The sequence below is a fragment of the Halichoeres trimaculatus genome, unplaced genomic scaffold (assembly GCF_033239565.1).
Source record: "Halichoeres trimaculatus isolate MK-OKI-2021-1 unplaced genomic scaffold, fHalTri1.1 fHalTri1_scaffold_24, whole genome shotgun sequence".
Lineage (NCBI taxonomy): Eukaryota > Metazoa > Chordata > Actinopteri > Labriformes > Labridae > Halichoeres > Halichoeres trimaculatus.
Genome location: NW_027437202.1, coordinates 9,494,793 through 9,507,183, shown reverse-complemented (window position 1 = coordinate 9,507,183; position 12,391 = coordinate 9,494,793). Strand labels below are relative to the sequence as shown.

Sequence of the window (12,391 nt, the reverse complement as noted above, 5' to 3'; positions counted from 1 at the left end):
TGAGAGCGGCTGGCGGACGGAGCTAGCTTAGCCTAGCCTAGCTGGTTTAAAGGGTTCAGATCCAGAGAGTCTCTTTGAGTCCACGTCCACATGGGGTCAAACATCCGGACCTGAGCTCTGTGCAGCTACATGAAGCCTGAGGCTACTTTTTTATCCGAAACACGAACACTCTCTGAAAAAAGCTCGGAGTGAGACATCTGTACGTGTTCTGATCTCAGAACCAAGCAGTTAGCGCTGACAGGAAGTGATGTCACGGAATTCCTCTTCGTTGTTTACTTTTGATCGATAACTTTTACATTATCAATAAAAATAAAAATGAATTTTAAGTAATGAATAATTATTATTGATAACAACACATTTTATTTTTATTAATTTTTGAATTTCTTACGTTTGTTTAATTTATTTTAATTTTTTTTAAGCGGAAATGAAGTCATAGCTTGACTGCTGTCAATCTGATTAATATTATTTTATTCTTTTTATTCTGTTTTTGGTCAATTTTGTCTCTTTTTGTAGAAAATATCTGTATTTAACCCACAGCGGAAACATGAACATGTAGTTCCAGGCTTTAACCAGTAGATGGCGCTGTTACTCTACACACAGCTGAACAGACAGTGGCTCTCAGACGGAAGAAATGAGGTGAAACCACAAACATTTAACGTCCCTGAGTGTCCCTTCAAACGTCCTCTCAGCTCATCCATATTTACAGAAATCATGTTTATTTTTACCACAGCTGCCCTCACACACACACACACACACACACACACACACACACACACACACACACACACACACACACACACACACACACACACACACACACACACACACAGGATATATTTAGGCATATCCAGGGTTCAGACAAATTCAGCGATGAACAGATCAAATTTCTCTGGGTGATAAACGAAGAGGGTCACATGAGGAGAGGAGCACACCTGACCTGCTCCTGTTGTTTACCTGTATGATGATGAGCAGCCAGAGGTCAAAGGTCAGCCTACAGCTGCCAGCCTGATTTGTTTTCAGGGTTTTTACTAACAAATGTTGTTGTCCGGACGTCCTGCCATGCGGGCTCACACTGGACACACACACACACACACACACACACACACACGCTGTGGGAGAAGCTGTCCAGGATCACTGTGGATTTGAATACACAGGCTCAGGCCGTTTGCATACATGGACGTGTTTAGAGGTGTAGAGTAGCAAACACGCTGCAGAGCAGGTCCCATCACCTGCAGGAGCCTGACTCCTTCACCTGGATCCACTTCCTGACAGCTGCAGACTGAAGGTTTGCTCCTGGATGAGTTCCTCCAGCACCCACATGATGTGACGTAACCTCAGTTTGAGGAAGTGTTTCTGTGACAGAGTCTCACTGCTGAGCAGGAATTTCTGCTCTTTTCAAATCTGTGTGGGCTGCATGAGCATGACACACCGAACAACTGAGGCATCTGAAGCTGGGCTGTTTAAAGAGGAAGACCCAGCCACACACACACACACACACACACACACACACGCAGCATGAAGCCCTGTAGGAGTAATTCACAGACCTCTCCTCAGGGACTGACCCCGCCCCCTCCCTGCCTCTCCGCGCTGGCCCCGCCCCCCGGGCTGACCCCCCTGTATATAAAAGTTTCGGTGTGTGGTGGCTCCTGAGTCTCAGACGCCAGAATGGAAACGCTCCTCCGTGCGCTCTCTGGCACGCCTTCCTCTCCTCCTCTTCCTCGGCAGCTTCTTGTGAATTGCGCAGCGGCACTCCGGCAGCAGCGCTCCGGGAGTCACGATCACCAGGGTCTGAGAGAGATTTAGAGATCCAGAGAGTTCGCTGAAGTGAGGAAGATGATGATGATGATGATGAGCTTTGCGTTCGCGCGGAGCGGGACAGTGATGGAGTGAACTTGAACCATGCTCAGGTGGGATCCGGATCTTCTTCGTCTGTGGACTGTGTTAGCGGGAGACTGATGCTGATTCATGAAGTCACGCTTTCTCCTCCTGCTGACAGAGGTGATGCTTTTCGTGTGAGGCTGCTCCAAACTTCGACGCAGAGTCCCTGAACCTGGAGCAGAAAGGGGTCCCTGTTCCCGTCCCGGACCGGCTGCTGAGACAGACCAAAGAGATCCAAAGAAGGATGTGATGGAAAGCTCTCCTGCTCGCGTCGCGGAGTGAATGGAAACAAACTGAGCGGCATCAAGTGCGTCAGAGCTGAGCGGAGCGCGTTACGCATGGAGACCGCGGAGGACTGAGGGATTTTCAGACTCTTCACGGTGATTTTCGGACTCTGTCAAAAGAGGGAAAACTTTTTCTTCTCCTCCTCGATCAGAAAATGAGGAGCTGTCTTCTCAGGCTAGCACTCTTCGTGGCTTGCGTCCTCTCCATCCGCTGCACCGCTGCGCCCGGGACCGAGGCGGAGGCGCACACGGCGTCCCAGGATACCTGCGCGTCCTGCGGCGTGGCTCAGCCGGAGGACCCCGAGTCGGGCCGGCTGAACGTGGACTTCTTGGAGGCCGTGAAGAGGCACATCCTGAGCAGGCTGCAGATGAGGGAGAGGCCCAACATCACGCACCCGGTGTCGAAGGCGGCCATGGTGACGGCGCTGAGGAAGCTGCACGCCGGGAAGCTGCGAGAGGACGGGAGGGTGGAGATCCCGAACCTGGACGGACACCCGATGGGCAACGACGTGCTGGAGGAGAGCTCCGAGATCATCAGCTTCGCAGAGAAAGGTGGGTGATGAGGCTGCTCCTTACACACACTGAGGGACACACACTGAGGGACACACACTGAGGGACACACACTGAGGGACACACACCTGTCCTCAGAAAGTTCACACAGACTCTGAGCTGACTCTGAGGCTGAGCGCAGGTAGTGACCTCCATCCAGCTCCATGTGTGTGTGTGTGTGTGTGTGTGTGTGTGTGTGTGTGTGTGTGTGTGTGTGTGTGAGTGAGGAAGGACCCAAGGACCAGGCTGATGTTGACCAGATGTTGATCCAGGAGCCTGAAACACGCCAAAATAAGAGCAGAGTGTGTGTGCTCCTGTGTGGCTCAGCTGAAGCCTCAGAGACCAGGTCCTGATCCAATTCCTCTTACAGGGATCCTGCTCTGTCAGCGCGGCCCATGAGGTCGTCCCAGTCTCTGTAGTGAGAGCTGATTGGCTCTGACTGAGCATGACCCCCTCCCTGTGGGGGTCTCTGTGGGGTCTCTGTGGGGTCTCTGTGGTCTCTCAGGGATCAGTCTCACCTCTAACTCTGCTGGTGTTTGCTCTGAGTCCTGTGCTGCATTCAGGGACAGTTTAGTGCTGCTGGCTCAGGCCTCAGATTGTGTGTGTGTGTGTGTGTGTGATAAATTTGGGCAGCCCAGCTCGGTGTCGGCGGAGGTTTGCTCCCCGCTGAGCCTCTTTTAGCCTCAGATGTTCCTCTCTGTGGCGGCTGTGTTGCAGACCTTCCACCTCGGCGCCGTGCGTGCCAGTTGGCTGCGTTACGGGCGGCGAGCGGCTGTCAGCGGGGGGACATGGCACGGCGACAGGCTCAGAGGAAAGCTCGGCTCTGAAGGAGCTGAAAATGATCAACGACACCACCTGCTTCGCCCACGTGTGTCCGACCGCGGCGTGGAAACATCTGCTTTCCACATCCACCACTCTGACTGAAGCTGTGTGTGTGTTAGTGTGTGTGTGTGTGTCAGTGTGTGTGAGTGTGTGTGTGTGTGTGTTGGTCCCCTCAGTATAAGGTCAGAGCTTTTGTGTTGGTGGTCGTGCAGCCTGAATGCAGAACGACGAGCTGAAACCCTGCAGGCTGGCACCCCATCACAATTCACACAGTGTGTGTGTGTGTGTGTGTGTGTGAGTGTGTGTGTGTGTGTGTGTGTGTGTGTGTGTGTGTGTGTGTGTGTGTGTGTGAGTGAGTGTGTTTGCATCACGTTGAGCTGAGCTGCTGTTTCCTGTCAGCTTGGTGTTGCAGATCTCTGGTTCAGCTGAATAAAGTCTTCAGAGAGGAGTGTGTGTAAAGGTGTGTGTGTGTGTGTGTGTGTGTGTGTGTGTGTGTGTGTGTGTGTGTGTGTGTGTGTGTAGACTTGTGACCCCTCAGCTCCTGGTTCCTGGTCCAGGTTCCTGGTTGTGTCAGAGCCTCCTGGTGGATGAGCTCACAGACGTGTCAGGGTGTTCTGGTCTCTGATTGGTTCTCTGGTTCCTCAGCTGGACTCTGTGTCCTCCTGGTCTCGGTCTCAGTTCCTCTGTGTCAGGGTTCAGGAGGGTCACACCTGATGAGGAGCTCTGATCTCCTTCCCCTGACAGCTCCATCAGACCCTCCTCGGTTCAGGTTCAGGTTCAGGTCTGTCCTGGTCTCAGCTCCAGGTCTGGGCTTTAGGACAGACTGTCAGACAGATGGGAGCAGTCAGAGTGAACCAGGGAGTCTGAAGTGGTCTCCTCAGACCTGATCCTGTGTGTGTTTCCTCCTCAGATGATCTGGGGACCTCCAAGTCCAGCCTGTTCTTCCAGATCTCCAACGAGGGGAACCAGAACCTGCTGGTGACGCAGGCCACGCTCTGGCTCTACTTCAAGCTGGCGCCGTCCCCCCTGGAGGTTCGGCCCAGGAGGAAGGTGACGGTGAAGGTGTACTACCAGGAGCCGGGCCTCAGCAGCCAGTGGAACCTGGTGGAGAAGCGGGTGGAGCTGAAGCGCAGCGGCTGGCACACCTTCCTGCTGACGGACGCCGTGCGGCTGGTGTTCGAGAAGGGCGACCGCCGCCAGAACCTGGACGTGCGGTGCGAAGGCTGCGAGACGGACGGCGTGGTGCCCGTCCTCCTGAACCACAACGACGAGTCCCACCGGCCCTTCCTGGTGGTCCAGGCCCGGCAGGCCGACACCAAGCACCGGATCCGTAAGCGCGGCCTGGAGTGCGACGGCAGCAGCAGCCTGTGCTGCCGCCAGCAGTTCTACATCGACTTCCGGCTCATCGGCTGGAACGACTGGATCATCGCGCCGTCCGGATACTTTGGGAACTATTGCGAGGGGAACTGCCCGGCCTACATGGCGGGCGTCCCCGGCTCCGCCTCCTCCTTCCACACGGCGGTGGTGAACCAGTACCGGATACGAGGGATGAGCCCGGGCGCCATGAACTCCTGCTGCATCCCCACCAAGCTCAGCACCATGTCCATGCTCTACTTCGACGACGAGTACAACATCGTGAAGCGCGACGTCCCCAACATGATCGTGGAGGAGTGCGGCTGCGCCTGAGCCGCCACGCCGCCCTCTGACATCATCACGCCAATATTTATGGAGCACACACTCACACACACACACCTGTACATATATTTATGTTCTTTCTCTGCTGAACACTCTGTGGCTCCTTCACACACACACACACACACACACACACACACACACACACACAGATTGAAATGCCTTTACCGAGCTCTTCATCACCTTCATCACCTTCATCAGAGAATAAGTGCCGCATCAGCTATGCAACGTACCGAGCCGGACCAGCAGAACCCAGCAGCTCTGACCCACCAGCGCCAATACTTGAAACGGGGCCCACAGAGGGCGGGGCCAGCAGGGGGTGGGAGGAGTGTGGTGCTGGTCATGAAGTCCAGACTTGGACCTGTTGGACCCCCCAGGTGTGGATGGTTCCTGTCTTCGGCCCACACAGTCAGGGTCAGAGCCAGCTGCTGGTCTGGACTCTGAGTCTATCACAGAGGAGTCTGGATCCGTCCTGGGCTGAACCCTCTGGGACCAGGCGGGCTAACTGGGACTGACTCTGACCCAGTTGGGACTCGGAGCTGGAGTTTGGCGTCTTAATGAACGAGTCCCTCTGGAGTTCCCGCGCTGGCACCGAAACACACTTTGAGACAGTTTCAGGTCTCGTCTCGTTGACATCACGCTGATGTTTTCAGGTCGAGCTCTTCAGCCTCCTGTCCCCTCCTCCTCCTCCTCCTCCTCCTCCTCCTCCTCCTCCTCCTCCTCCTCCTCCTCCTCTCTGTTAGGATATTTGCACTGAGGACTGAGCGGCTGTACGGACGCAGACGAAGCGAAGCTGCCGTTGAATCAGAGTTATTTTTATAGACACAAACTGAGCTCTGGACTAAACCGAACCACGAACCAAAGAGGTCCAGGCTGAGCTGGTGTAGACCAGGTCCAGGTCTGACTGACTGAGTGAGGGTTACAGAGGCCTAAACACTGTATCAGGGTATCAAGTCACTCCACTATCTGCTCCATCTCTTTTCTATTTCCTGCCCTGACACGGGACACTTCCTGCTCCTCATCAGGTCCTCGTAGCGTCTGTGTGTTAGCTCAGACGGCGCCCGGCCGGCGTCTGACCCTGTACAGTCTGTAACATATCAATATGCTCCAGATATTTTCTGCTTTCTTATTGTTGAAATAAATTTCTTATTACCACTCTGTGCGTCTGTGTGGTCACTGCGCTCTGTGCACAACGGGAGGTCGAACGATGCTTCAACCACCAACGAAGAAGAGGAGGAGGAGGAGGAGGAGCTGGGCTAAGGTGAGGATTCAGTCTGAGCCGCCATTGCTGCAACGTCTCATCCAATCAGAGGCAGGAAGAGACACCACACACACACACACACACACACACACCTCCTAATCTGACAGACCATGAACACGAGTCAGGATCAGGAACGAGACAGACAGTTAGCAACAGTTAGCATTCCTAAGCTAAAGCTAAAGCTAAAGCTAAAGCCCTGAGAAATAAAGTAAATAATAAGCGAATAAAGTTCCAGCGTCCTGAGGTCGTCGGTGGCGTGATGAGCCAGTTCGTGCTGCGGTGACAGGGGATTATGGGTAGATTCATCCTGTCATAGACTCGTCTCTGTGGTGATGTCATGTGACACATGGAGCTGTTTTGTCATGTTGCTCGTCGTTAGAAAACCCAGGAATGTTAATGATGGTGGCGCTCGGGGCCCGGGGGCCGGGGGCCGTGCTGCGTGACACCCTGGTACCTGAGCAGGGCGCGCTGCGTGGAGGCCGGCGGCGGGAGCTGTTATGAGTTCTGACAGCGTGTGGGCTCTGACTGACACATGAGGGGCACTCAGTGTGCTCTGCGCTGATTTACAGCCAATCAGACGAGACGAGCTAATTACTGTCAGGGCGGGGCGGGGCCTCCCAGCATCAATCTTACCTTACAGCATGTGACAGCGTACCTGTCGGCCTGAGGGCAGGGCTGCACGGCGCTCTGACACAGGAGCTGACGTCTCAGAGTGATGGCGTGGGATCTGCAGACAGAGACAGAGAGTCATCAGACACGTCGTATCATCCACATTTATCTGTTTTCATCAGTCAGATTCAGCTCCTGGAGGAGTCTGAGGGGAACCCAGACTCCTCCTGGGTCCTCCTGGGTCCTCCTGGTCTCCTGAGACCGTCTGACAGTCTGAGAGAAGTGTGTGTTTATGGTGGTGGAGTGTTTTCCGCTGTGGGTTTCAGGTATTTGGGGATTTTATCGGCTGCATTTTTCTGAGCCGAGCTCTCAGAGACGGAGACGAGCGTAAACACCTCAGAGAGCCTCTCACGCCTCGCCAGCGGAAACTTCCTGAGCTCAGGGTCACACGGCGAGCTGCAGCTGCAGAGAGGAGCAGAGAGGAGCAGAGAGGAGCAGGGAGGAGCAGAGAGGAGCAGGGCGATGTGTTTGTGAGGGGCGTCTCCTCTCTGCTGTATTTATGGTGGAGAATGACTGGAATGTTCCACAGCACTTATCAAAATATGCATGTTACATCTCCAGGTTCACTTCCACCGCGGCTCCTCCTCCCTGCTCCTCCTGCTCCCTACTCCTCCTGCTCGCTGTGAAACTAAGTGGATGTGGGAGCTGACACGTCCCCGGCGCTCCTCTGGCTCCTCAGGGGGAGTCATAAAGCTGATTGACGGCTCACTCTGTGAACTAATGGGGGTCAGGACAGGTACACGCAGACCTGAGCCTGGATCTGGATCAGCTGCTGTCTTTACGGCTCATCAATCAGGGGAACGTGAGGCTGGGAGCAGCAGACTGATCTGAGCTGCTCCTCCTGTCAGCCCGAGTCCTCCACCTCCTCTGAGGTGTGTGTGTGTGTGTGTGTGTGTGTGTGAGGGTGGAGCTGCAGAGCTGGACACACACGTGCCGTCTCTGATGTGACCAAACATGGCCCTGAGGACTCTGGGAGCTCCTCGGACCAGAGGGGCAGCAGCTGGATCACAGTCCAGCTTCTGGTTTCTGCTCAGATGATCTGAGTCACGCCTCAGGCATCCCACATCACCCTGAGCGTGTCAGGTCCTCAGGGCTGCAGCCGCCACCGCCATCGCCACACGCTCCAGGATGGAGGAGAGTCAGAGTCTGAGCTGCTCCTCTCCTGAAAGTCACAACAACAATCCTCCTCCTCCTCCTCCTCCTCCTCCTCCACAGAGCCAGCTGCGGGTCCACTCTGGACCAGGAAGGATCTGGAAAGTTCCTGTAGAGGCCTCAGTTCTTCTGATGTTCCTCCTTCATCCACACACGGCGTCTGCTCCGAGGTCATGTGATGCTGTTTTTAGCCTCTCCTGTCTGACACGTTTGACTGCGCGCACACACACACACACACACACACTCACACACACACACACTCCTTCACAGAGAGGAAACTCATCATGGACTGACCCATGTGGAGCCCTGCAGGGGCCGAGCGGGGCCCCGGGGCCCAGAAAGCCTGAGTCAGTCCGATCAGCTGACGAGGCGTCTTTGAGGAGAAATGGAGCGGCGCTTTCTTTTCAGCGCTTTAAAAAGTGATGATGTCACTCCTCCTGTGGCGTTGGAGCTAACGGGGGTTCGGCGTATTGTGCTCCCTAAACGCTCCAGATGGTTGGTTAAGCCGGGGCCGCTGCTGGATCACTGCGTCCAACTGACCCGCACGGTGTGCCACCACGGCCGCCACGGTCACTGCCGCTGCCACACGGAGCGTCCTCAGCATCAATATTCATGAGGAGGAGAGGAGGAGGAGCGGAGGAGAGGAGGAGGAGAGGAGGAGGAGAAGAGGAGGAGAGGAGGACGCGGAGCGGCCTCATCAGAATATTCATAGCACAGAGGGTTCATGGGAGTGACGTGACGGCCTGATGACTATTCATGAGGAGGTCTAATCTGACGGAGGAGACCCCCCCACCCTCTGCCCCCCCCCCACCATCAGCACCTCTGATAATGAGCGCCTCATTCACAAGTGTGCAGCCAGCAAGCTGCCATTTTTGTTGGCTGATTAAGCGCGATGCTTATCCCCGTTTCTAGGTCAGGGCGGGCATACCAACCGCATTAGAGCATCCAGAGCGGGGCGCGGGGCGCGGGGCGCGGGGCGAGGGCGCCTAAGAAAACACACTGTACCCCAGACCGCCAGCCGACCATGACCAGCATCTTCAGAGGAGCACTTCCTGCAGACAGGGATCCTCACACAGCGCCCCTCAGAGTGTGTGTGTGTGTGTGTGTGTGTGTGTGAGGTAGGGTCATCGTTGAATCTTTGACGGGAACTTAAAGGAAACAGAAAATCAGCCGTCACCATCTGAACCGGGCCACGAGGCTCTGCAGACGGACTGATCCAGGTTAGTTAGGAGCTCTCTCTGAGGGAGGGGCCTGCAGCGCCCCCCCAGACTCTCCTGCAGGACCTGGAGGTGTGTGGGCAGGTCTGGTCTTGTTTCAGGGCCTGGATCTCTGAATAAAGGGTTAAAGATTTATTTTCTTCCTGATCTGCAGCTCCAGGTCTCTGGGGCACAAACTTTCTCATTAGTTCTTCAGATCTGGGGCCCTCGGGGTCTTCAGGGTTCTCCTGTGGTTCCATGTGCTCTGAGGCTCTGACTGAGGATCTGATGTGATCTGGATCCAGCAGCTGATGGTTCAGGTGAGAGCTGGACTCGGTGACCTCTGAATCAGGCGTTCGAGGTGAACCCCTCGCCGCTCACTGCTGTGCGTCTCCTCAGTCCTCCTCCTAGCCAACCTGTCAGAGCAGCACACGCCTGCTGCTGCTCCTCCTCCCGCTGCGCGCCTCCTGCATTTTTCAGCAGCAGTTATCCCGCTGCAGGAAGCTCATGAAGTTTGTAGGAGGGGCGTCCAGAGGGCAGCGCTGATCCCACTGTCGGATATTTTCATCCTGGTGATCTCAGTCCAGGTGGAGGGGAGCACCTGAGTCCAGCTCACCTCCTCAGGTCCCGGGTCCTGGGATAATCCCCTGGTATGAGTGACTCTGTGGGTCCAGGAGCCGCTGGCTGCTGGAGCTGCTGTAATTAAGAGGCTTCCCGCCTCAGAGCGGTGAACTCAGGAGATTACGGCGGCGGGACTCGCCGTCAGCGCTGCGCTGTACAGACCAGAGCTGAAAGATTCATGAGCAGCGAGTTTTTCCAGGAAACAGACGAGTCCTGATCCACCTGGAGCCCGGGACCAAAAACTGACGGATCTAAAAATAAGACCAGACCGGGTCAGGAGGTCAGGTGATCCAGGAGGAAGACCCCCCCCCCCCCAGCTCCTTCTCCAGGGTCCAGAAACAGATGATGACGGCCCGACCCGAGATCACGTGCTGATGTGTGTGAAATAAAGACAGCTACACACACACACACACACACACACACACACACACACACACACACTCACACATGGCACAGGACCAAGCAGCAGCTCACAGCTCGCCGCTCAATGAATGACATCACTCACTGCCTGTGTTCATACAAGCCCCGCCCTCAACCCACGACCACATCCAGGCACCGTCAACATACACTGGCACCAGCTCCTGTCCTCTCACACACACAGACACACACACACACACACACACACACACACACACACACACACACACACACACACACACACACACACACACACACTGATGTGAGCTGTTTGCTCTGAGCTCCGTCTTTCAGCTCGGGGTGGAGGACTCAATCTGGGGACTTGTTGGGGGCCCTGGGGGCCTCGATGGCCCCCTGAGGGGTCTGAGTCAGTGTGTGTGTGTCCAGGACTCGTCCCAAACATGACTCAGCAGTTTGGATCATCTGTGGGGACACACACAGTCCACAAACACTCCTGGATCCTCCTCATGAACGTCTTCATCAGCTCAGAGGAAACTCAGCAGAGTGTGTGTGTCAGGAGTGTGTGTGAACCAGCTTCAGACTGGACCAGTGGTCCTGAGTGGGCGGGGCTCTCCTCTCAGACGTCTGATCAGGCTGAGAGCGGGACGGGGACGAGCTGCACGCTGAGGTTTCATGAGGAAACAGGTGAGACGTGTCTGTGCGTCTCTGATGATTGGGGACGACTTTCAAAGACAAAAACCTTTTCTGCTCTCAGGTTTCCAGCCCTCAGCCGGGTCTCTCTGGGTCAGGGTCTCTCTGGGTCAGGGTCTCTCTGGGTCAGGGTCTCGGGGCGTTCTGGGTCACATGTACAGTAGTTGAGGTGTGTCAGGATGCTGCGGCGCCCCGTACCTCTGCAGAGCTGGAACAGGCTGTGCTGTGGGTGGGGACGGGTGGCGAGGGCTCACGGCGAGGGATTGAGTTGGTACGGCGAGGGGGAGAATCGGAGTGGCAGTGGGCCGGGTTCCTAATGCACACAGCGGAGGCCAAAGTTTAGAGGCGCTCTGTGCCGGGAATACCAAGCGCCCGGCTCCCTGCTCGGCGGACAATGGGCCCATGGGCGTGCTACGGCAGCTTAATTCTCAAAGAGCCAGAGGCGAGCGCTGCCCGTCTCTTTCAGCGCTGAGCAACAGGCCAGCGCCGCATAAAGACACTCTGTGAGCGTGGCAGAAACTGAGCCATCCGGGCTCACACAGACCCTCAGACAGACCCTGCTCCTCCAGGGACAGAGAGAGGGTCTGAGAGGGTCCACACAGTCTGAGCTCGCTCTGCCAGGGAGAGGAGCAGCTCCAGGAGCAGGAGGAGGAGGAGCGCTGAGCCTGCTCCTGCACACACACACCATGCATCGTGCAGCGTGCAGCTCGCTCGCTGCAGAAAGTGCAGAACCTCCTGATCCTGACAGCGGCGCTGACGGCGGCCCGGCTCCACGTGTCCCATGATTAATCTGCTGGTCATTAGGCTCCGCGCAGCGCCACTGAAACCCGATCCCATTCACTGCTCACTTTGTTTCCCAGCCCGGCTCTGAATTAGCAGAGGAATACATTAGCATACTAAATACCAGAGGAGGGCCTGCAGAGACCGGCTGGGGGCTGGTCCCTGCCTCTTTCTCAGGAAGTCAGCTCCACGTAGGCCACGCCGTCAGAGCTCAGACGCTCGCCATCCTCCTGAGCTGGAGGACCAATCAGAGCTCTCCTCTCTGTGAGTTCAGAGATGGATGTGTGAGCGCGCTGAAATGGCTTTTTTATGAGAGGAGATGAATCACACAAGGTGGAGCTCAGAGGAGGCCAGAGGAGGCCAGAGGAGGCCAGAGGAGGCCAGAGGAGGCCAGAGGAGGCCAGAGGAGGCCAGAGGAG

At 55.9% G+C, this 12,391-nt stretch overlaps 2 protein-coding genes across 3 annotated transcripts in view; one reads left to right on the top strand and one right to left on the bottom strand.

Annotated features, from left to right (window-relative positions):
• Positions 1–116, bottom strand: part of LOC141785883 (ras-related protein ralB-B-like) — a 2,569-nt gene extending 2,453 nt beyond the window's left edge. The window contains exon 1 of one of the 2 annotated variants that reach the window (XM_074664486.1): positions 1–116. This exon is cut by the window's left edge and continues 153 nt beyond it. The gene's annotated coding sequence lies outside the window, so the exon portion shown is untranslated. The other variant, XM_074664485.1, reaches the window with a different exon arrangement.
• Positions 117–1,636: 1,520 nt separating this feature from the next.
• LOC141785869 (inhibin beta B chain) lies at positions 1,637–6,326 on the top strand. Its single transcript, XM_074664461.1, has 2 exons — positions 1,637–2,714; positions 4,444–6,326. The coding sequence occupies exons 1-2, from the start codon at positions 2,318–2,320 to the stop codon at positions 5,217–5,219; spliced, it is 1,173 nt and encodes a 390-aa protein (XP_074520562.1). The 5' UTR covers positions 1,637–2,317; the 3' UTR covers positions 5,220–6,326.
• The last annotated feature ends 6,065 nt before the right edge of the window (positions 6,327–12,391 follow it).